Genomic DNA, 25,639 nt, shown 5'->3' on the forward strand with positions numbered 1-25,639 from the left:
AGAGCAATATTAGCATTATTGGGTTGGGTTTGGTTTGGCTTAGCAGGATCGCATAAAATCTATGTTGCCCATACATTAATTTCATAAGTATTGGTAATAAAGCAATGCCAAAATCTTTTAATTCAACTTTGGACTAATGAGATGGGCAAATCTTTTCAGTCAATTTTAAGACTTGGTATTAGTAAAAAGTCACTCTAGTATTTTTCTTTCTTTTAATCTGAATTTTTGGCAGCCAGTTAGTGGTTCCCCAGAATGCTGTGTGTGACAGGGAAGTCCCTGAATAGTATGAAATTTCATTTACAAAAAAAAAAAAAAGTGAATTTCTCCAGAGTGGTTACTCAAATATTTTGATATGCACCAATACAGCTTTGACTGCTAAAGCACACTATGGACAGCTACATCCTGGTAAAGATACCTGATGCTATAGTGGGAAGGGGAGATGCAGCTGTAACAAAGTTCTAGCAAGCTATTTGTTTGCTTATGTGAACTGCAAAGTCTTTTTATGCTCACTAACCACTAATTAGACATTAGAGGCTATTTTCCTGAGCACTACATATATACCAATTCTTAGTAAATAAATAAATCTTAGTAAATAAATGGCATAAATGATCTGGAGGATAGTGTGGATTGCACTCTCAGCAAATTTGCGGATGATACTAAACTGGGAGGAGTGGTAGATACGCTGGAGGGGAGGGATAGGATACAGAAGGACCTAGACAAATTGGAGGATTGGGCCAAAAGAAATCTGATGAGGTTCAATAAGGATAAGTGCAGGGTCCTGCACTTAGGACAGAAGAACCCAATGCACAGCTACAGACTAGGGACCGAATGGCTAGGCAGCAGTTCTGCGGAAAAGGACCTAGGGGTGACAGTGGACGAGAAGCTGGATATGAGTCAGCAGTGTGCCCTTGTTGCCAAGAAGGCCAATGGCATTTTGGGATGTATAAGTAGGGGCATAGCGAGCAGATCGAGGGACGTGATCGTTCCCCTCTATTCGACATTGGTGAGGCCTCATCTGGAGTACTGTGTCCAGTTTTGGGCCCCACACTTCAAGAAGGATGTGGATAAATTGGAGAGAGTCCAGCGAAGGGCAACAAAAATGATTAGGGGTCTGGAACACATGAGTTATGAGGAGAGGCTGAGGGAGCTGGGATTGTTTAGCCTGCAGAAGAGAAGAATGAGGGGGGATTTGATAGCTGCTTTCAACTACCTGAAAGGGGGTTCCAAAGAGGATGGTTCTAGACTGTTCTCAATGGTAGCAGATGACAGAACGAGGAGTAATGGTCTCAAGTTGCAGTGGGGGAGGTTTAGATTGGATATTAGGAAAAACTTTTTCACGAAGAGGGTGGTGAAACACTGGAATGCGTTACCTAGGGAGGTGGTAGAATCTCCTTCCTTAGAGGTTTTTAAGGTCAGGCTTGACAAAGCCCTGGCTGGGATGATTTAACTGGGAATTGGTCCTGCTTCGAGCAGGGGGTTGGACTAGATGACCTTCTGGGGTCCCTTCCAACCCTGATATTCTATGATTCTATGATATCCACATCACATTTATTTAAACCCGAAAATAAACAATTAGAATTATCCTCTGTAAAATGGCCTTGAATTTTCTATAATCAGTCTGGAATGGCTACTGTGTTCACTACTGTCACATGAGCAAAAGGCAGAGCTACAAATGGCACCAAAAAACTGTTGCTGACATACTGTAATTAGTAAATGCATCATCAGGCTTTTCTTATCATCAATAGGCATATTTCTTTTGAAGCAACTAAATGATGGCATAATTCTAAGTTATTTGGTAACAGTTCTGGCATAGGCTTGGTAGGTCTTTTAGCAGAAAACATTGAGAGGTTTGAGCCAGGTTGTTCCTTTAGAATTTCCTCTGCCTCAGACAAATCAGTGTCTTGAATCAAATTGGGTGGAGTAGTGTCCACTGTCACCTCAAAAAGAAAAGGAGTACTTGTGGCACCTTAGAGACTAACCAATTTATTTGAGCATGAGCGAAGTGAACTGTGGCTCACGAAAGCTCATGCTCAAATAAATTGGTTAGTCTCTAAGGTGCCACAAGTACTCCTTTTCTTTTTGCGAATACAGACTAACACGGCTGTTCCTCTGAAACCTGTCACCTCAAAAGGACAAAGACAAGCATTAGCTAGTAACCTCTCCCTTCACTGAGGCAGAACTCTTCATAGTTTTCTGCAGAGACACTGAGGTTAATATAGTCAAAACATCAGAGGCAGAGGGAGAATACCTGATTTTCTACAGCAGAGTAGTAATACAAGTCTTCTTAGCTACAGGAACGAGTGAGTTTATCACAAGTGGGGGAAAAATTAGTTGACAGCCATTTGCACGCTTGGCTTTATAAAAGATTTCTTTATTATAGTGACTATGTTTCAGGAAGAGAGGTGGGGAAAGGTGAAAGACAGCTGTATCTCCAAATTAGAAATTTTAACTTATATAGCAAAGATGTTTTCCTAATCTCTTCCATTAACTTCTCAGCATCAGAAAAAAGACTGGCCCTGAGAAGGTAGAAATTCCATGTAAAAAAGAAGGATTGTCAAGCACTTAAGGTGCCAGCCTAGGACTAAGGAGACCTAGGTTCAACTCTCTGCTCTGGCACAGACTTCCTCTATGACCTTAGGCAAGTCACTTAGTCTCTCTGGGCCTCAGCTGCACATCTATAAAATGTAGACAATAGTATTTATAGACTTTTATTCCCCATTATAATAGTGTTGGATAAGATAAATACATTAAAGATTGTGAGGGTCTTTCAGACACTCTGGTAATGGAGGCAATAAAAATACTAAATAGATAGAAATGTACAGTATATTCAACTCACTCAGGACCAGACGATGAACTCCTTATGCAATTGGTGAGCAGCTACTTCCACAAGTAGTCTACTGGACTTAAACATGCTGGGCACCTTACAGAAAAGTATGAAGACCATCCAACAGAGCTTAGAATCCAAGGATGACATTCACCTTTGTGCAGGGAGCCACTTAAGGATAAACTACAAATGTAGTGGTGCATGCATCTTATATATATATTTATTTATATAGACACACAACTGCTCTTTGTCTCCTGAGAGTACCACCTCGAAGATGAAGAATCTGTTTGCTTTCTCTATTGCAATTGTGGGGAGAGGGTCAACAATAACAGATCCCATCTGGAGAATGGAAGAATATTGGAACACTTTGGGCTGGTGAAAGAGAGGAGAGGAGAGGGGAAAGATTCTACACATTGCTGCCTCAAATTCAGCTATACCCACTGGCATGCTATTAGGTAAGGGGGGAGGGGCATGCTGAACCACTACAATGTTTGTGATACCAGGGCCAGAAATTTTGTCATGAAAGTGCAAGGGTTGAAATCCATCTTGCAACCTGCAGACCAATCTGAGTTGTCCTTATATATGAAGGTGCATACGCTCTACGACCTGATCACATATTCAGTTTTTCACAGGTCCCCTGCCTCATTCAGTGCACAGAATGTATGCAGTTCACTGAATGAGCAGCTGTTCAGTATTTTGGATAATTCAAACACAAGATCACCCTTTCTCTTCCTCCAATTCTCTGTCTCATTTGCTACACACCTTCCAACTTCCGCAATGAATGAGACAGAGCAAAAGACTCATTCATTATACAACCCTGTTTCATTGAGCACTGACTTCTCTGTGCACTGAATGAGGAAGGATTTCTGTGGAAAAAATAATATGGGATCATATGTAATTAAAGACTGTAATAATCCACATGCACAAGGAGGCTAAATTAAGAGTCCACAGGCAACCTTATTTGTATAATTTCCTAACTTCTGAATGCTTTACTTTGTGACCTTAATCTTCTAACATATTTTAATATGACTGAGTTTTTAAAAAGAAAATTGAAAATACAAATTCCATGAAGTGGAACCATATTGACCCCACATGGTTCATCTGCGGAGTTAAACCTTTAGTTCCACAACACATCCCTTTGCAACTTAAGCTGAGTAATAGATAGTAGTACAGTAAGAGCTTTGTTATTCAGCATGTTGGGAGAATGGGAGGTGCCAATTAGTCAAAATTTCTGGTTGGCTGAGAGTTAACCACCATACAGCACCATACAGAGAGGCAGTAGTGTGTCCGGAGGTGCCCACAGTACCAGACACTGAACTGAAGTTGACAAATCTTGATGAGTAACTGTCGGTACCAGGCAAGATGATTTTTGAACCATGGCATAACCACTATGGAGAGATTCAGCAGGTCACATGCCATAGTATATGCTTCAAGGGTTGACGGCATCGGGGTAGCCTCTTGCTGCACTAAACCAACAAAGACAGGATCCCCGAACCAGTTGGTGCCACCTTAGGGGACGATCATAACGGGACTGGTACCAGTGCTAGAGTCAATGACCCTGTCTGAGAAGTTATTTGTATTGGAGAGTGCCTTGGATTGAGTGCACTCTATCCTCCTTCCCAGCATGTTTGATGGACTTTGGTGCCATGGACCTTGATCTCCAGGATACTAGTCCTTCAGTGTTGTCTTCCAGTGCCTCTTCCTCGGTACTGGAGAAGATCGGCATTGAGACTCTGCCAATACAGGAGGAGCTATCCGAACAGAGAGTCTCTGAGGGTGGGAGCTGGACTGCCTCCATCAGAAGTTGTTTTAGTCTGACCTCCCTATCCTTTTTAGTTCTGAGCTTAAAGTCCCTGCAGATTTGGCACCTGTCTCTGACATTAGCCTCTCCTAGGCACTTGAGGCACCTGGAGTGCAGGTCACTAACTGGCTTCTCGAAGGTATTGAAGCCTGAGAACTGAAGCATGTCCCAACACCCAGTACCCAAATGGCAGAAACCAGAATACAAAAAAGTAGCCCAATAGAGAAAACCTACTATTAAAAATATCTTAACGCTAAAACTATTAACTATTAATGAGTAACAACTATATACAATACCCAAACAAGAGAAAACTTGCGTTAGCAAGATAGAACTAACTGGGGTTGGGGGCAGCTCTGCCCTTTATACCATCATGCAATAGTGTGAGGCAGCAGAAGGCACACGCACAGCCCCAATGGAATATGGCTGTGAAAAAAATCTCTGATGACAATGCACTGGGCACGCAAACACTTGAAGAAGAATCCCCAGACAGAATAGAGACAGGTGACAAAAAGCAGGGAATGTCCAATAGTTGCTCGATAGGCATGGGGGAGATGGCACTAGTTTCAGGGCTTAAGCAATTTGACTGTGAAATCCCCACTGTCCAGAAGGGTATCAGACATAAGGTGCGTGCCTAGAGGCCCAAAGCCAGGGACTCTGCCCAACCCCAGAAAGCTAAGGATGCGTGGGATTCAGCATTTGGATCCCCTCATAGCAGTATGAGTTTCCAAAAGGTGGAGCTCAACGAGATCTGTGACAGTATCCATAATTCTTTTTCACCTGTAGAACTCAAAAAATCTCATCTGTCTTTGCAGAATTCTTAGCTGGCTTTTACAAATGCAATAACTAAAACAAAGACGGGTTAAGCAATTTCCCTTGAACGAAACTGCTGTGTAGTGGATAAGGTAAGGACTTAGTAGTTAGGAGACTGGTTCTGATCCTCCTATCGACTTGCTGTATGACCTTGGGAAAGACACTTAATCTCTGTGTAACTCAGTTACCCTCTCTGTAAAATACAGATTTGCTACCTCACAGAATGTTTTGAGGCCTAACTAAATAATATTTATAGACTTTTACATAAGTGCAAACTACTATTAAATCAAGTCAGGGGAAAAGAACTCAAGACTGTATCATTTTCAATCTTGTGCTCAATCCACTTGGCTATGGGATCTTTAATGAGAGCTTCTGCAGCAGGTGTTTCTGTTTTGGGTAAACCAGAATAACGCTTCTTGTAACAGAACTCCCAGCATGCTGAGATCACCTCAATGGGCGCTATGTATTTCACTGCACAGACCACAACATAGGTGCACACAATGACTAAAGTGTAGCATAAACATTAATGAAATTTAATAATCCTGATACAGGATACATTTTCAAACGTTCGTAATTGTTGTTTTCACAACACAAAATTTAAGAAATTGTTAAATCATGTACTACTTGTCAGAGACTATATACATTCCAAATTTCAAATCTCAAATGTTAACTATTTTTTAGTTATGCTGAAGAGGAAAATATTGCACCTTTTTATGACAGAAAGACATACTTTCTACCAGAGTCATAACTCAAACATAACCACAGGGAGTTTGCTGAAACTTTCCAAAACAATCATGTTTGGGCAGAGACCAAGCCTGAAATATTTCGGTCCCAAAGAGTTAATGTTTCACAAAGTTAGATGCATCTGAAAAGAGAGGCTTATAATAGATACTGTTTTATACCTTAAAAACAAAAGCAGGTATGCCCAAATTTCTATATTTTTAAGCTTCCATAGATTTGAATTGGAATGATCTCAACTTTGGACCAGAGAAAGCTTCTTTAGTGGTAAATATCAAATGCTAAATTATGTGTTTTAATGAAGCAGACTATATTCTTACAGATCCACATCTGAAAACATTTAATAGATCTTTTAAGTTGGAAATGATGTTTGAGCCTTAAGTGACTCTGGCCTTCTTCTCAAGTCACCAAGCTTTTATATCTATTTCAGTTATTATATTTTTAATCCAAAAACTGGTTTTGAAGTTTCATGTACCTATATTGCCCTTTAGAAAATTAACTATAAATGAGTAACTATGTTGTTAAATGACAGGTTTCAGAGTAGCAGTCGTGTTAGTCTGTATCCATAAAAAGAAAAGGAGGACTTGTGGCACCTTAGAGACTAACAAATTTATTAGAACATAAGCTTGTTAAACTGTGCCATCTACTGTTATAAGTGTGAAATTGCATAGCAAAATTTCAAATCATGCATTTATTATAAAACATACTTTTCTTTCGTGAACATATATTTGATATGCTGTGTAACTGAAAAATAACTTTTCACTTCAATAAACCTATGAAATGTTGCATGTAGAACTGCTTAATTCAAACACAATAAAATGTTTATTTACTCAACAAGCAGAGATTAGTTGAATGTTTTGTCTAAAATCAGATGAAATGACATGAAATTCCTCCGGATACATTAACTACTCAATCTCACACCTGTTCACTCAAATATCATGTAGAGAGAGTGAATGGTAGTTGACTGGAATAGTATACTAGCTATCATCACTACATAAATCAGAGGACAAAAACTAGAGATCAGGATAATATTTTTCCTCTCTGAGCAGTAGTTTAAACCCATTTTAACAGGAAGGTAAAGGTTAGGTAATCTGTCTTTCCTATGTGCATTATGAAGTTTTAGCAAGAAAACCAAGAAAGCAATAGAATGACTTAAATGAAACTCTGACTATTTTAAGAATAAAATTTAGGTGAAGAAGTAGAGAGCCTCCTTTTCCCTGTGAAATTCAGATATCAAAGCCTGTAGCTCACTCGCTCACTCTTCTATTAGTTTTTCTAGTAATTACATCTTCAGAAACAGGTAATATACAGCCCATCCCTACATTGGCTAAGCAGATGCACTATCAGTCTTGCAGAACTAGATTCAAAAGTAATTGATCGTAGTTTTCTAAATGGAGATACAACATTAATGAGTCCTTTAAACATCACGGTAGTTTGATTATATAGGGTATGACCCTATTCATTTGATAGCCATTGTAGATGTGACTATAGACAGAGCAAAGCCTAACTTCTTTAGGTGGAAATATTACCAGAAATGTTTGAATTTGATTCCTCTTTCTATTCCAGTTCCATTCTTGATGAGATTTTTAAATCAGAGCTTCCATTCTGATTCGTAATTGGGTTTTCTTTTGGGCTACAAAAGAATCTATTGAACCTCTCCTGAATTTTCAGTGCCAGATCCTGACCCTCACTGCAGCAACTTAGTGAATATTTGCATTTGCAAAGCAATCACTAAGTTGGTGGATCTGGCTGCCTGAAGATGTCCATAATGTATGAGATTCTTTGAGCACTGAAGGTACTTCTACACCTGCCCCAAACTGACCCATGGCACAGGGAATATTGGTAAGGAAAAGACGGTATGGCTTGAGCATTTGGGGCTCCAGTGATCTTTGCTGCTCTAATTTGCTCTTCAAGACCAGACTGGAAACTATAAGATTAAGATGATGCATAAAAGGTGCATTCAAGACCTTGACACCCTATACCTGAACTGGATTGTACACAGAAGGTTTAGAAAAAGATTCCAGTCTTCAGTATCAATATTTAATAGGATTTGCCAGATGGAACCATTCCATCTGGCATGGTTGATGGTTCCAGATGCCAGATGGAACCATTCTAGATCAGACTTGAAGTTACCAGTGGTTCTGAAACAGTAGGTCTGGATCTGTTGGCAGTATATGAACATGTGTAGTACTACTAAATACCAAAATTGATAAGCCCAAATTTAAACCATGAGAATGATGTGGGCTCTCTCATCTTGAGCTTCCTGATGAAATGGTGAAGAAATGTCAGAGAAGTAAGTGCATGCAAGAATCACTGATTCGAATCCACCAAGAAGACATCTTCCACTGAGACTAGATCTCTTCCAGCCCTTGTTTGCCCTTTGGGCAATAAGACCCCGTTTTTAAATTATGATAATTGCTACATATCCTTTTAGGATACACTCATGCTGTTCCAGTCACCTGTGGCTCAGATAATGTCCGAGAACCATCCTTTATATATAAGGTAAAGGGAATCTATGAAGATCCACTTTATTGCCATTGTTCCCTCAGTCTCACAGGTTCTTGACATAACTTTAGGGAACAGCTTTCATCCTGTTCTTTAAGACATTGCTACAATACTGTCCAGGAAAATCCATAGCATACAATCCCTGAATTCAGTGAGCCAAGGACTAATTTCAAAGCAAAGTGAATTGATCTTATTAGCTATAGCATAGTTACATGTAATCTTGTTTTCTCTACTGATCACTTAAGTATTCATAGATTCTAAGGCCAGAAGGGACTATTGTGATCATGAAGTCTGACCTCCTGTATAATACAAGCCTCAGAACTTCCTCCAAAAAATTCCTGTTTGAACTAGAGAATATCTTGTAGAAAAATACCCAATCTTGATTTAAAAATTGCCAATGATTGAGAACCTACTACAACCCTCTGTAAATTGTTCCAATGAATAATTACCCTTGCTGTTAAAAAATTACACCTTATTTCCAGTGTGAATTTGTCTAGCGTCAACTCCCAGTCATTGGATCTTACACAAAATCTGAGGTACTTTCTGTGAGTAGCCTTAATAGCAATGTCAAAGTACATATCTTTCAGGCTGAAAGACCCAAATCTGTCAATTGCACAAAAAGAGGCCAGAATCACCATATGGCATTTGAACCTTTTGATGTATTTGTTCAACCCTTATAGATCCAGGATCTTTTTCAAAATTAAGCAGTAAAGAAAGTACAAGTAGAATTCTCCAGATATTCTTGAGAAATTTCTTTTTTTTTTTTGCAGTTGTAGAAAGTTAATGGATTCCTGCCATAGGAGGTTTTTTTGAGAGTTTTCCCTGAAAAAGGAGGAGGAAGGAAGTTGAAAAGTGGTATGAAGAGGAATCATATAATTTTCCTGATTTCTAAACCCAAACACTTTGAGATAGTTTACTTTATGCCACATAGAAAAAAAGTCTGCCCTCAGAGAGGGAAAATAGAGGATATGTTTTGTCTGACAACTGAACTCTTGATGATCACACTTGCTGCTTTTGTTCACAGGTAGTGTCATCGTAGCAGATAAAAAGGCCTTTGAGCAATGTCATCTTCTTTGGTTGCTACCTCTTTGATGTTGATGAGGAGCCCTCCAGTACCAGGTGCTGAAATTTTTGGGTAGATTCAGAAATGGGGATACTGACCAAATCATATTTCCCATATGAACTACAGTTTATAGAAAATTGGCCATCTGGTCTGTATCTCACTAAGTTTGTTGGTATGGCTATGAAGAATGCCCTTGTCACAGGTATACAGTACAGATGATATTACTGGACCAGAGGTCCCAAGAGCTTATGACTCAAGATTCCAATCCCAAATCAAGAAGGAAACATGCACCAGAGAGAATACCCCCAGGGCAGCTAAATGAATATGTCCACGCCGTGGTACTCATAGCACAATTAAGAGCATTCCTAAAAAGAAATAGAGTTTTACTTGGTGCAACCATCAAGACAAAATCAATTACCTCAAGCAATTTAAGTGCTACATGGAACAACCCTTCCAATAAATTATGTTATTATGGTGCAGAGGTACCATTAAATAGTTTTAATTTAACAGAGCCAAGAATAGTAAACATAACTGAGTGAGTTTTGGTAAAAGGAAAAAATGTATTATAATCCTTAGTGAATTATGTATTTTTGATGTATTGATTCTACAACTTTCTTTTTACAAGTTCTGAAAAGTTTATAAAAAGCTGTTGAAAAAACAGGTGGTTTTGTATTTTTGCTGGGGCGTCTCACTCTTTTCTAAGTACTCATTTTGCAAGAAATCTAAAAAGCTCTGGGACCTGACCTTTGGCCATACTATTGCTCCTAATCTTGTGATTCCTAGAATATCAGTTATATATCAAGAGTGATTGTCTATAAAGTGTTTTAGAAGTTTTTAGCCATAATAGCCAATCTAAATCCAACAAATTTAATTTAACAAAAATTGTGTGATGGGGTGTACCTGGCCCTTCATGGCTCCCTCTTGGAGGCCATGTGATCCTGCTACATCCCACGCCTGGATATGAGTAGCGAAGGCCTGCCTAGAAAGGCTGCATGGAAACAGTCAATCAGAGCCCAACAGGCTCATATAAAAGGAACTGCAGGGCCTTAGCAGGGGGTTCCCAGCTGGGGCAAGACAGTCAAGGAAGGGTGCTCCACTCTGGCCCCAGGAGCTCAGTGGGCTGTGTTTGGTAGGGGAGAGAGAGAGGACCTGAGAACTTTAACCCTAAGGTAATGGGTGAAGGTAAAGGGACCAGGAAGAGACCCAGGAAATGCAGCAGGCACTAATTAAAGGAAGCAACATGTGGCTGCTGTTTGTAGGGTCCCTGGGATGGAACCCAGAGTAGTTGTAGGGCTTGGGGTCCCCCACTGGCCACTAATAAAGTGGCCAAAGCCCCAAGAAGGGGACAAGGCTCCTTTAGAAGCTCAAGTGAAAGGGTGGATTTAAAGGGCCCAGAGAAAGGGCTGAAGACCCAGATGATGACAGATAGTTTGGAGAATTTTTTTCTACCCCGGAAGGGGTTCACTTTTCATGGTGTGACTTAGCTGGAGGGCTGAGCCACTGAAGAATTGCCTAGTGAGGTTGGAAATCTACATGGGGCCTCAAGAGTGAGAAAGATTGCAGTACCACATCCAGCTGATAGGAGGCACTCAGGAGGTGAGTAGCCCATCACAGTGAGCCATAAACACAGTTATTCACTTTCAGAAAGACAAGAGACTGCTGATGGGTAAATAACAGTTGTGTAATCCACTGGGAACACGTGTCTCAAGTTGTTCTCCAGTGACTGGTCTACAAAGGGGCTAGCAATTACTTCTATATATATTAATATCAATAATTCTGTATATGTATTAATTCTGATAAATTCTGTTAGGGATCTGAAGGCCAAGGGGGTTCAAACCCTGCAGCTGATCTATGCAGGGGGATGGTATAGTTGCATGTGACTCACACAGTAAAGAAACCTCTTTAAAACCGATTTAATATTTATAAATTAAGAATTTGTAAATTGTGGTGTGATTCATATTTTATATATTTTGTTGTGTAACCCTCTGGTCAGTGTATATGTTGTGTTTCCCTCTGTACCCAAACTAGAGGATGTTTGTGATAACTCCCAGTTTGAGAACCAAGTTCTTTAGTATAAGCTATAAAGGCTCATGCCTTCAGCTTTGGAGATTATTGGGTCAATCATGGGTACTGGCCAACATGGAGGCCATTATACTTACAGGCAACCCACACTTTTATGTTTGAAGGCTGAGAGGTATGCTTAATACTGGCAGTGAAGGGATAGAGCAATAGGGAAACCTGCTGGTGGAATACAGGCAAGTGCAGCCTGCTTCTGCAGCTTCTCCTAGCCGGTATCCAAATTCTGGACATTCATGAGAGGCTATGGAGTGTTTTGGGAAGTGAGTGATTATACAGACTCCTGCATGGAAGTTTTGTCCAACTAACAAGTTATGTTGTCACTGCTAAATAGGGTTGCTCTTGCCGTACTTGTAGTAATTTTTAACTGGTGACAAAATGTTAGGCATGAAGATTTCAGATTTCACAGCCTCTCACGCTCATCTGAAGGGCTGAAATAACCAAGAGCAGCTTCAGCTGCACAGTTTCTCCCTCTGATTCCCAGGCAGGTTACTCCTGAGGGGATTCTGTGCCAAAAAAATTTAAAAAGTCTATGTACAGTACTTTAAAAGTCAATAAATAAATGTGGAGCTTCCAGCCTGACAGTAGGGAGCACAGGCTACTGGATGCAAGAAGGTGGGAATTCACCCTGCAGTCCCCAGCCCCCTCAGGACAGGGACTTAGCAGTGAGGCTGCACCTAATCCTGACACAGTGCAAGATCCAGACTTGCCGCAGATACACTGTGCGGCCCTGCCCCCCCACACCAGGTGCACCAGGTGTGGGCAGGCAAGATCCAAGTGTGGAGGGGCTTAGTGTGGGGGAATCCAGGTGTGGGGTAAGAGGGTTCTGTACAGGGCAATCTGGGTGCTGGCAGCTCAGTGGGGGATCTGAATGCACGAGGGCTTGTTTTGGGGTTCTGGGTACAGGAGCAATGGGACTTTGCCTGGGGATCCAGGTAAAGGTGGTTGGGGCTCAGCTGGTGGGGTCTGAGCGTGAGGGTATGAGGCTCAGCGGGGGGCGGTCCAAGTGCTGGAGGAGTGGGGGTTGGTGGGGTGCAGGTCAGTTGTAGCTTTTTGGAGCTCAGTGGGGTGGGAGTCCGGGGGGGGGGGAGGGAGTTCTCACTGGGATGGTCCAGGTGCATGGGGTGGTGGGATCTGTTCAAAAAACCACCTTATCACAGTCTATCATTGAACTAGAACATCTTTCAGGAAAAGGTGTCACTGTATCCGCTTCTGCCTGAGAACAGCCACCAAAAAGACAAGAACTTTTGCGAACATTCGAGGCATGGATCACACTCTGAAAAGCAGCACTTTGTACTGAAAATGATAGGCCTTATGAGCAAATCACAGAAGACTCCTGTGCACCTGTTGAACTAGCACATGAAAGTAGGCCTCATTGATTGACATAAGGTAATCCCCAGGCAAATCTCTGTCACTGTCAGCTTCAAGGTCTCCATTTTGAATATGGTCCTCGTAGTGCACTGTTCAGATGTTTTAAATCTAACACTGCTCAATCTTCCCCAGATATCTTGTTTACCAGGAAAAAGACTGAGTAATGGCCGGAGAACATCTCCGCCTTGAGAACTCTCTGTGTGTGTCACAATTCACAAAAGACAATCTTTGGCCTTCTGCATATTTTGCCTCTTTTGAGGATTTGAGGATAGTGGAGAAAGTGACTTTTCAGAATTTTTGAAAATTCTATGAGGTAACCATGTTGAACCACATTCAGGACCCATTTTTCCAATGTTGAGAGAGGCCAAGTATGTAGGAAGTGGGATAACCTGCTGGAAAAAAAGAGGGAGAGGAGAAGCTGGTGTAATGCAAACTGGTAAGCTGCCCTTGACAAGGCAGTCAAACAGACTGCTTGACATTCCTACACTGCCTAGATGAGCTCATTGCAGACAAAAAGTGTGTGTGGGGGGAGGAAATCTCGTCTTCTGACTCTTCCCTCTTCTCTCCTCCTCCTCGACTGGTCTGGTTGCCTAGGTGTAAAGGGCTGGAAATGGTGGAATGATTGAGGGCAGAACTGCTTCTTTTCAGGGAAGGGAGTATAAATCCCCAAAGACTTCAACGTAGCCCTGGAGTTCTTGAGACTGCAGAACTCGTCAGTCTGCTGGAAAAGTGGTTCGATCCCTCAAAGGGGAGATCCTGAATAGCGTGCTGGATGTCCTGTGGAATACCAGATGATTGAAGCCATGAACACCTACATATTGTAGAAAACAGATGCCATGGCCCTGGCTGCAGAGTCTTCCCTATCCAATGCAGCCTGAAAAGAGGTCCTAGCAACTAGTTTATGGCTTGAAACTCTTGCTGGGATTCTTTGGTAACTTGTCCAAAAATTTGAGAATATTGTCCCAGAGGGAGAAGTTGAATCTTCACAACAAGGCTTGCTGATTCAAGACACAAAATTGTAGTTTGGCAGTCAAATAAGTTTTCCTACCAAAAAGACCAGGTTTCTTTGCCTCTCTTTACTTTCTGGTAGGCGTGGGCTCCCCTGACACTCTCTGTTCACTGCCAAGACAAAGGTCCCCAGGAGTTTGTGTCTGTAAAAATACTCAGATCCCCGTACGGGACATGGCATCTCTAGCCAATCTTTTCATCTGTTGGAGGCAGAGAAGATGGTGTTTGCCTCATTTATAGGGAGAACTACTTGGTAAGACCCTCTTGAAACTAAAATGTACGCTAACTATGTGAGTTCTCCTGAACTACCTCCATCTGTACGTCCAAGGAGGAAGCCACCCTCTTCAACAGGTCCTGATAGACTCTGTAATCATCTTGTAGAGACAAGGACACACTGGACACCACCACTTCTTCAAATGATGAGTAGGAACACAAAGCAGGTTGAGCCCTCCACCCTGGTAACTCCTCTGATGGAAGTGCTGCTAGGGCAGTTTGCTCCTACTTGGCAGCCAACTTGGTGCCAAGGATGACTTAATGAGCCTCCTCATGTGAACCATCCCAGTGCTTACTCAGGGATATAAAGGGATGAGAGTGAAGGGAGGATCTGGTGGTGGCAGGAAACCCCCACATGTTCCAATATGGCCATTGGTAGGGCATTGGACTTCAACCTCTTGCAGACCAAGGATCCATGTCCTGTAACCAATGTGGAACCTCTGCTGGCAAAGGGCAAAAAGCCCTGGTTGTTGGAGAGTGACAGCTCCTATCTCGAGATTGAGTCACATATAAGCTAACCACCGATTCTGAAGCCCAAGTCACCCAACAAGGGGGAGGTGTGCAGTACCCCTTAGTGCCAAGAAGTGCTGTAGAGGCTCCAGAGACTACAGTACCACCCAACCCCATGCATCCAGACCCCCTCATACCCAGACCCTCCCGCTGAGCCTCACCCACCCACACTCAGAATCCCCCTGATGAGCCTCACTCCCCCTGCACCCGGATCCCCACCCCAACCAGTTGCACCTGGATCCCCACCCGACTGAGTCTCACTCCCCCAACATCTGGACCCACCACTGAGCCCCCCCACACCCAGACCCCTGTGCAGAGCTCTACCCGCCCACATCCAGACCCCGCCCCCCACTGAAACTCAATCACCTTCACCTGGGCCCCCTGCAGTCCCATTACCATTGCACCGAAAAAACCCCAACAAGCCCCTGTGCACCCAGATTCCCCACTGAGCCGCCCGCACCCAGACTGCCCCACAGAGAACCCTCTCAACCTGGATCCCCCCACACTAAGCCCCTCCACCCTTGGATCCTGCCTTGCTGAGTATGCCTGCCCACACCTGGCATGGAGGGGCAGGGCCCCGGGGTGTTTTTGGGGCAGGCCTGGTCCTTGAACTGTGTCAGGGTTGGGTGCCGCCTCACTGCTGAATCTGTGTCTCGTGGAGGGGGAGCTGCACAGTGATCTCCCACCTCTGTGCAGCCAGTGGCGTGTGATCCCCAGTGTCATGCTGGAGACACCACATTTATTTGACAAATAAAATTTGCACAATTTTGCAGAATTTTAAAATATTGTGCACAGAATTTTTAATTTTTTGTCACAGAATGCCCTCAGGAGTAATCATACCAGTCCCTTGGATCTAAGGAAGGGATAATAGATGGTAGAGTGACCATCTGGAATTTCATTTTCTTCAAGAACTTGTTTAACAGCCTTAAATCTATAAAACAGGCCTGATACTCCCTTTTCTTTTGGGATTAGGAAGTAATGTGAATAAAATCTTCCCTTTGAAGAACACAGGAACCTCCTGTATGGCCCCCATAAGAAGGAGAAACTGGACCTCCTGAAGTAGCATGCTCTTGTGAGAGCAGACCCCCAAGAGGAACGGGGAATAGTGGTGGGAAGGAGGGGGTCAGAAATAAATTATAGGGTGTATCTCAATTCCACCATGCTTAAGACCCACTGATCTGGGGTGATGAAGGTCTATGTATTTAGGAGGTGGGATAGATTGTTGGCAAAAATAGGGCTCTGGAAAGATGGCACTGTGGGGAGTGGTATACTGCTCTCATCCCACAGGTCAAAATGATTGCTTATATGATCCAGGATCCCTCGAAGAGCTGGCAGCTGCAGAGAAGGGTGGAGGCAGAGGATGCCTTTTGTAACACCTACTCCTCTTTTTGGACAGGTCCTTGGAACATGGCAAGAAGGGCTGAAACCCCTGGGAATGCTGTGGGCAGAACTGCTTTCTTTTCGCCATGGGTGTATAGCTCCCCGAGACTTAAGGGTCACCCTTGAATCCTTACAGCTGTGGAGTTTGTCATCACTTTTCCTGGAAAACAGCAAGGGGTCCTCAAATGGGAGGCCCCGAATTGTTTGTTGCACCTCTGGGGGGAGGCCTGATGCCTACAGCCAAGATGAACGCTGCATTGTGATGGCAAAAGGCATAGCTCAATCCACAGAGTCTACCACATCCAGGCTTGCCTGCAATGCCATTCTAGCAACTAGTTTGCCTTCCTCCATAAAAGCAGGGAACTCCAGCTTTGCATCATCAGGAAGTTTGTCTTTGAACTTCAGGATATTATCCCACAGGCTGAAATTGTAATGACCCAGCAGAGGTTGCTAGTTCATAATCCTGAGCTGTAAACCTCTTGTGGAATAGTTTCCTGATAAACAGATCTAGTTTTTCCTCCTTCCTTTCCCTTTGGAGCAGAGACCTGGTATCCTGGCCTCTCTTTTTGTTGGTGACTGCAACTACCAGAGAGCCTGGAGGAGGGTTGTTGTAAAGGTGTGTTAATCCCTGTGAAATGACAATCTCTCTTCTCCACCCTTTTCAGCAATAGGGGGAAGAGAAGAAAGAGTCTGCTATAACATCCTGACAGGCTCCAGGATAGCCTCATTAATAAGAAGAGCTACCCTAGACGGGACCTACCAAGGGTAAAATGTCCACAAACCTGTGTGATCTTTCTTGTATCTGGCTGGATATCTAGAGCTACAGCCATGTTTCTCAACAAGTCTTGCTGAGCTCTAAAGTCATCAGGAGGGAAAGAGACAGATTAGGCTGTTGCTGCCTCATCAGGTGACTAAGAAAAAGAGGCTAAAAGTTGCTGAGGACATACCTCCTCCAATTCTTCTATCGGGGATTCCTGGGCATGCAGCTCCACCTACACAGTATTGATCCCAGTACCGGGAGAAGGAAGATGGTGACCTTACTTCAAATGTTCCCAGTACTTTGTTGATGTAGAAGTGTGAGAAGGGAGCAGAGAGGTTCTGGAATATGGAGGGAAGCCCCAATGGGCCCAGAAAGGACACTGGTATGAAGGTGAGACCCAGCTCTGTGTTGGCCACTGGCTCTTAGAATGCTGAAGCTGGTACCAAGACAGGCAGGCAACTTCCATCGGGCTACTGGATATGTTCAGCTCAGGACACAAAGGAGCCAACTTCCGAGTCCAGTGAAGAGTCTGTTCCTCTGACCACTGGGGAGCTGAACCCCCCCCTCTCCAGACTTCAAACCTTTCTCGCTGGCGATAGAGTTGCTCCTACTTCCCCCCTTGTAACCTTTAACCCATTGGTTAGAGCTACCAAGATTAGGGAGTGCTGGGTTCAGTCCCTTACTCTGCCTGATGTGGAAGAGGTACATAATATAAATATATAAATGTATATAGATATATAAATGTAGGTTATTTTACAATGGTAAACTAAATGTAAATGTACCAATCGGAGGTTTACCTTGAAGTATTGCATTCTTGATGAGGTCTCTTGCCATTATTGCGTTCCCACCTAGAAGATGACTGTTCAATAGGTGGCAGGCCAGAAGCTCCTGAACTTCGTCTCAGCTGTGGCGTTGGTAAACTATTCCTGCTATTTAATCCCTGTTGAATAATTTCACAACAGTTAAAATTTCTCTTATTGAAAGAAGATAGTTTTATGATTTATTATTTCTTCAGGTAGTGTATGAAATTATTTGTATAGCTAATCACATTCAAAGAAGTAGGCAGTAGTATCCTGTGTTAGAAACATACTGATCTCAAAAATTTGAAAAAGGCTTATTTAGGAATATTCTATTCGAGAGAAAGATCTATTTTATTTTTCATCTTCTCTTCACCCCATAATAATAATTAAAAAAAAAGATATTTGTCCTTGGGAATTCATCTGTTCCAGCTATTATTCCTCACATGAAGTCAAGTAATTTAGAGCTGGAAGAGATCTATTATCCAGACTATCTTTTTGCAAATATAGGATTGCTCCTTACAGTACATTTTCTAATATTCTTCTCCTAGGTAAAGCACCTATGTGACTTCTGAACCGAAGTCCCATTTTCAAAAGTAAAATAGGTTTCTAAGGGTATGTCTACACTGCAATGTAAACCCAGAGTTAATGGGATTCAAGTCAGCTGACCCTGGGTTACAGAACCCAGAGCTTGAGAGTCTCCACTGATTGTTAACCCTATGTTACGAATTTTCTAACCTGTTAGGACCTGGGTCTCTGGCATCCACACTGCAGCGTACAGACCTGAGTCAAACCAGCCATATACCAGACTCTTTAGCACACTTCCAAAATATGTCCACTCTAGCCCTTTGACCATGGTGCACTGTGGGAAAACTTTATTTCCCACGCTGCATATTAGAGGAAATTGGAACAGTCCACCAACCCATCTTGCTGAGTAGTCATTTTGGTCTGTACACTCCCAGCTACTAGAACCAGCAACATGAAACAAGCACCTTTTCAATAACTTCTCTTGCTTGCATTGTCACTCCTGTGTTAGGAAATGGGCAGAGCTTCTGCAAGGTACTGGTGAGCATTTCAGCAGTGTTTTCTGACCCACCAAAAGCACCTCACAGAGCTTATGATGGAGCAGGAGGAAGAGGACCCTACCATGGCAGACTTAAACTGACTGATGCTGCTCATGACACTGTGTATAGCCGCCGATGCTCCCAATGTAGACCGGTGCTTCTGGTGCAGGGCCGCAAGCACAGAATGGTGGGATCACATTGTCATGCAGACCTGGGATGATTATCAGTGCGTCCATAACTTTCACATGAAGAAAGCTATGTTTCTGGAGCCTTGTGAGCAGCTTGCCCCAACCCTCCAGCATCAAGACAAATGTATGAGGGAACCCTCACCAGTCAATACGCGGGTTGCTATAACAGAATAACAGAAACTGTTATTCTGGGGGACCCTGCATACCCCCTTTTGCCTTGGCTTATGAAATCATACCTAATTTAAGAGTCCCTTGCAAGAGACGGTTTAATTACACTCTACAAAATTGTAGAATGGTTATTGAATGTGCTTTTGACAGATTGAAATCCTGTTGGAGAGTTCTACAGACACATTTGGATGCCAGTGAAATCAAGGCTGTCTGCATTAGTGTGGCTTGCTGTGCTCTTCACAATCTTTGTGATCTCAGAGGCGAGCCACTTCCCCCTGAATGGAGCCATGACAGCGAAGAGCTGCTGAATGAGTTCATTAAGCCAGAAAGTGCACCTACCAAAGCTGGAGCTGGATATGCCCGGGCAACACAAATCAGGGATGCTTTGTGCTCCCACATTATGGTCCCAGTGGAAGAGGGAGTAGTATCTTTATGAATTTGCTTGTGAGGATGGGGTTCAGTGCTTGGGGAAGGGTGGGGCTTGATTGCCAGGCACTGCACTTATGAACGGCATGACCACTTATGAAATGGGGGGTAATGGATGATTCACAGTATGGATTCATATAAGGAAGTGACTGAAGTGTGGACTGATGTATCTAACTTTACGTAGGAATACTGTTTGCTTACTAATTCCTAATAGTCCCTGATCATGTGTTTATCTTAATTATTTTAAATACACATTGTATGATGTGATACAGTGATAATAATAAATGTTCTTGACATAAATAGCTTTATTTATAAACATGTATTATAAAAGTACAAAATTCACCCATTACCAGGCAGGGCAGTTGCCATTACCACACCAAAACACCAGTAACAACAGAACCTTTTAAAAAATGAGCAAGAACTAGTGCAAACAGTAAAACCATGATCAAGACGTAAACCCCCTACCATTGCATGTCCCCAGCCCTCTATTCTCCTTTCTCTTCTTATCCCATTTACTCTGTGCTTGGTGCCAGGAGAAGGGGCTGCAGGCATCCAAAGGGGAGAGGGTTAACTCAGAGGACTGCATGGGGCAAAGTTGCCCTGCCCAGCAACTCATGGGGCCCAACTGCACGGGCCACTGGCCACGGAGTTTTACAGATTGTTTCTGGACTGCATCCCAAGGTACCGTGCAGGGATGCAGGCCACGGTGTGGATGATGCGACTTGGGCCACAGTGTGGATGATGCGACTCAGGCCACAGTGTGGATGATGCAGCAGGAGCCAATATTCTTGCAGCCATTCTTGATATCAGCTGCTCAACTCTGCTGAACTCTCTGTCCTTCTCCCTTAGCCTGCACCAATGCTGAAACCCTATCCTCAAGGTGTGCAGCCAGCTTCAGCCTTTCCTTTTGCCTCTCAGCATGCCTTTTCTCTAGCTGTAAGTCTCTCTCTTTTTGGTACTGGACCTGCTTGTTGGCCCTGTCCAGAAGTTCAATCATAAGTTCACCTCAGAAACTCTTCCTCTTGGAACAGTCTGTGAAGGTATATTGGGCCAGGCTTGTACTATACTGTGGGTGAACTGTGCAGGTAGTGCAACTAATAGAGGTTGAGAGGCCTGGAACAGGACAAGACACAGAGGGATATTGTTTCAAATAGCTCAGTGCAGGAGCACAGAAAAAAATCTTTGTGGAATTTCAAGGACATAAATGTTACTTTTCCAAACTAAACTTCAATATATCGTGAGAGGAATGTTTCTGTCCACAGAAGCTCCCTGGACAAAGCCTGGATAATCACAGTGAAAAGTTAAAAATTCAAAGCTTTTTTTGTTTGTTTTTAAATTGCAGAACTACTTGGGCTAGGGGAGGGAGGGCTGTCTGTGTCCTTGTGACAAAAGCTTTTTCTGTCATTTCAGGCCTTCCACATTTTGGAGGATGTACAGTTCTTGTGCTGGCTGACTGGCGAAGGGAGATGTTATTCCGACCTGCTGGTGGGAAAATGTCAGGGTTTTCCTCCGAAGTATTCAAGCATATATAGTGACTGACCAGCACATCTATGAGTGGACTGGCCTGATCAGCTACCAAGGTGGCGCTGGTAAATACACCCTTTCCTGAAATGTCACTATCTATCTGGAGTTCGTGCTTCAGGAAAAGTTTGCATCTATCAACACCTGGGATTGGGTTGGAATTTTTGAGGGATTCAACAGAATGCTGCATTAGCTTCCACATGGCTTAGCTGATTATGACTACATACAAAAACATTTAATTCCATGGCCACCCCCATTTAAACCCTCTCCCCCAAGCAAATTTCTGGATGCACTTTCAAACCCCAGGCAAATTTGGGACAAATGCTTTTGCCACCTACAAGCTCTATGTGGTGGGGAGAGGGGGGGGTAGGGAGAGTCAAGCCACGGGGATACATTCTGCCATTAGGGGGTAAATGCTGCTAGCTGGGGCTTCTAATAAATTGTGCATTGGTTCATAGAATGGAAATCTCTCCCATTCCCATATTAATAAACATTATAATGGACCCACAAACTTACCAGGCTCCAGGGCGGTTTCTGTCCCACCTGTGTCTCCTGCAGGCTCCGCAGTGGCCTGTTTTTCAAGAGGGCATCAAACAGCTCCTCTGAGTACAACTCCAGGATGTGCTGCAGAGACTCCTGTGGGACTGGTTTCAGTAAGAGTCACTTCATTAGCATCGCTGCTGGCTCCCATCACTCCCCATGCTGTACTCTGGGGCCAGTGGGATGCCATCCTGGCTGACCAGGTCATCTTGCATCACTGATGGCTCTGTGCTTGGCACCCTGTTAAACTCCTCACAAAATGGATACTATGTCGGTGAGTTGCCTGAGGTGACGCTCTGGTCCCTGGTTTTTCTGCACTCACTCTTGAGATGCTTCATCTGCTCCCTACACTTGTCACCAGTCCCGTATATTTGCAGTGCTGTCAGTTTCTTCACTATTTGCTGGTATGCACGATCATTCCTGAAATTCTTACTAAAATCCATTGTTTTGCTTGCCTGGCACCAGAGATTTACCAAAATCTGGATGTGCTCCCATGACAATGAAGCAGTGCACTTTGCAGAAAGCTTATTCTATTCAGTCTCCATTGCAAACACTGAAGGTTCTCTGATGGTGTTTGCAGCTCAGTGGTCAGAAGGCAATGCAAGGGTTAATGCTGACTCACTGAGCTGCTGCATTACAGCAATGGGGATTGCTTCTGCTTTCACTGGAGTCAACTGGAGATTCTTGGGACAGAGAGAACAAAGGAAGTTGGCCCGTTGGATTGTTGGATACTTTTTGGTAGACCCTCAGAATATGAGTCGGTGTGGAGGGCTGTCTCTACATTGCAAAGTAATAGGGCTCAAACTCTGGGTCCCAGCTTGACTCAGGCTCAGACCCTCCATAATTGCAGAGTCCTAGGACCCTAGGTCTGAGCCCAAGTCTGAGAGATTTGTGTGTAGATGGAAGGGGGGATTTGGATTCAAGCCCAAGTCTGAGCCCAGGCATACATTGCAGTGTAGACATACCTTAAGTGCCTAAGTCAGTTTGCAAAATGGGACTTAGGACCCTAAGTAACTTAAGCTCTCTTGAAATTTTTACCTCCCATCTAATTTCATAATGTTGGCAATGAGGCTTCTACCATTTCCCTTAGGAGACTAAGGATCAGCCTACAGGACTCATTTTCATTAATCTTTCCAAATATTCCATCTACATTTTCCTTGCCTTAGTTTTACCCCATTAAACCTAACTGACCAGAGAGGGAGGGTTCACATTAAATTCTTCTCCCGCCTTGATGTGTTAATACCATTAAAATATTTGTAGACCAGTGACATCTTGGAATGAGCAGAGAAACAGTTGCTAACTGCACCTTACTGGCTAAAATCACATCCTCAATATATGCAACAGCAACCTAAACAGCATACTATGCTGAAAGAATAGTAAATCCAGGAAAAGAAATGGGAACTGCTAAACTTGGATGTCTTGTATCTTCACCTGCAAAAAAAGATAATGTCCTATACATGTTCCAGTTTGAAAAAGAAACTGTATTATTTATTTGCATTATAGCAAATAATGTAATGGCAGGTGCTCCCTTGTGCTAGGCATTATACAAGCAAATAAAAAAAGTCAGTCTCTGCCCCAGAGAGAGTATTACTAGCTTTGTTTTTTGAAAATACAATACACACAGAGTACAAAAATAAACTGCATTTCTTTCATAGCAATCATGATTTGGAGTATTGCACATTTTACTACGCTACCAGGCAGTAATTCAACATAATTCTATCTAGAATTGATAGTTGCTTCAACACGAAGAGAACATGAACCTTTGACAGCTAGGAAAATGAAAGGTGTCCCTGTTGTACTATACAAGTAAATGTGGGATTTTGCAAAATACCTACTGTGACAGGGTCAGGCCAGATGGCTACAGGAGAGTGACAGAAGGCAGATATATTAGCCCCAGGTTAAGTAGGTCCCTTTTCCCTGGGTAAGGTAACACGGAAGGTTCCAGAACAATCAGGAACCTTCTGGAGACAATTAAGGCAGACAGGCTCATTAGAACACCTGCAGCCAATCAAGAAGCTGCTAGAATCAATTAAGGCAGGCTAATCAGGGCACCTGGGTTTAAAAAGGACCTCGCTTCAGTTTGTGGCGTGCGTGTGAGGAGCTGGGAGCAAGAGGCACTAGGAGCTGAGAGTGAGAAGACTGGAGAACTGAGAAGCACAAGCATTATTAGACACCAGGAGGAAGGCCCTATGGTGAGGATAAAGAAGGTGTTGGGAGGAGGCCATGGGGAAGTAGCCCAGGGAATTATAGCTGTCGTACAGCTTTTCCAGGAGGCACTCTTGACAGCTGCATTCCACAGGGCCCTGGGCTGGAACCCGGAGTAGAGGGCGGGCCCGGGTTCCCCCCAAACCTCCCAACTCCTGGTCAGACACAGGAGGCGACAACCTGGACTGTGGGTTCAGAAAAATGGCCAAGCTGAGGGCTGCCATGAAGCTCCACGGCAAGCAAATCTGCCAATAAGCGCAAGACCCACCAAGGTAGAGGAGGAACTTTGTCACACTACAAAAAACACAAAGGCTAAGGTTTTTAAAAAATAGGAATCTAAAGTTAGTCTCCTATCTCCATATTTAGACACCTGTCTGAGTTTCGTAGTGCTAAGCATGCAACTCCTTCCACTGAGCTCAGCTGAAGTTTGTGGCTACGCAGCACTTTTAATAATCAAACAGCTGTCTAAATACGGGTTTAGGAGATTACCTTTAGGCTCTTATCTTTTAAAATCTTGGCCTAAACCCAAGATGGAAGAAGCTACCATCCACACAGAAGTATTCTTTGCAAAAGTATTCTCTTTGATACATTGCTCAAAATGTCAACACACACTTTAATTACAATTATACAATCGTTTGACCTTGTGCAGCTTTCGATCTCCTTTTTCAGCTGTGTCCTCCATTTCAGGGCATGGGTAAAAGCCAGGAAATGGTGTGAACGGGTTAGCCTTTGGCCTGCATGAGCCAGAGAAAGCACCCATCAAACTATTAATGCTTCGAAGGGAAGAAATCACATGTGGGGGAAGGGATGGATCGATCAAGAGGTCTGATACCACGTTGCGAGCCTCATTTAGTACTGAAAGATCAACTCCACTTCCAGCATTCTAAAATAGAGAGAAATATTGTAAATCACTAATTTAATTATACACTTGGTATATAAAATATTAACAAAATAGCTATATCTTTCATAATTCACATTAAAACAGGAGGGAATCAATCGTATGAACATTTCTCTTTAATGTATAAAAAAAGCACCCATACAACATCATAGCTTTCATAACAGTATATTTTCAGAGAAAGAAGTTAACTGTGAATCAGTCAAAATCAGGCCCATATAAATATTGCATAGTGTTCTCTAAACTTACCTGAGTCAATACAAACAACTCTTCCAGGAACTAATTATATCAACATATTCTTATGTGAAAAATCTCTTTAAATCATTACAAAGCAATTTAGATTTCAGGATTTGTAAACATTTAGTCCTTCCTTGGACAAGGAAAGATGAAGGGGGGCTACCTCACCAAATTCAGCCATACCATCAGGGTGTATTTTGGAACTGAACAAGAACTGTCAGTTTTGCTTTCATTCTATTTTTAACTTTAAAGATCAGGCATCATTTCTTCCCTTAAATAAGCATGTACATAATGATCAATATTGTTTTACATAAAAACTGAAGGGAGACTATATCCTAAGAATTTTCAATCCGACTTTTAATTGTTTTTTCAGTTGGCATAATTTAATTTTTATAGCAGTGCATTTACCAGTGAATAGCAAGCTGCCAAAAAAAAGGTTAAGATCATATGATATTTTTACAGTTGTAAGTTTATTTCAT

The 25,639-nt window shown here is 42.9% G+C and overlaps 1 protein-coding gene across 7 annotated transcripts in view; it reads right to left on the reverse strand.

Annotated features, from left to right (window-relative positions):
* Positions 1-25,639, reverse strand: part of PDE3B (phosphodiesterase 3B) — a 289,237-nt gene that overhangs the window by 103,897 nt on the left and 159,701 nt on the right. For all 7 annotated transcript variants that reach the window (XM_075129383.1, XM_075129384.1, XM_075129382.1 and 4 more), the window contains exons 3-4: positions 24,669-24,911; positions 17,917-18,059 (exon numbers count right to left, since the gene is read on the reverse strand). In XM_075129383.1, the coding sequence (XP_074985484.1) occupies positions 17,917-18,059; positions 24,669-24,911 (386 nt within the window). The remainder of the gene's footprint in view (positions 1-17,916; positions 18,060-24,668; positions 24,912-25,639) is intronic.

Source organism: Caretta caretta, chromosome 6, assembly GCF_965140235.1.
Source record: "Caretta caretta isolate rCarCar2 chromosome 6, rCarCar1.hap1, whole genome shotgun sequence".
NCBI classification, from domain to species: domain Eukaryota; kingdom Metazoa; phylum Chordata; order Testudines; family Cheloniidae; genus Caretta; species Caretta caretta.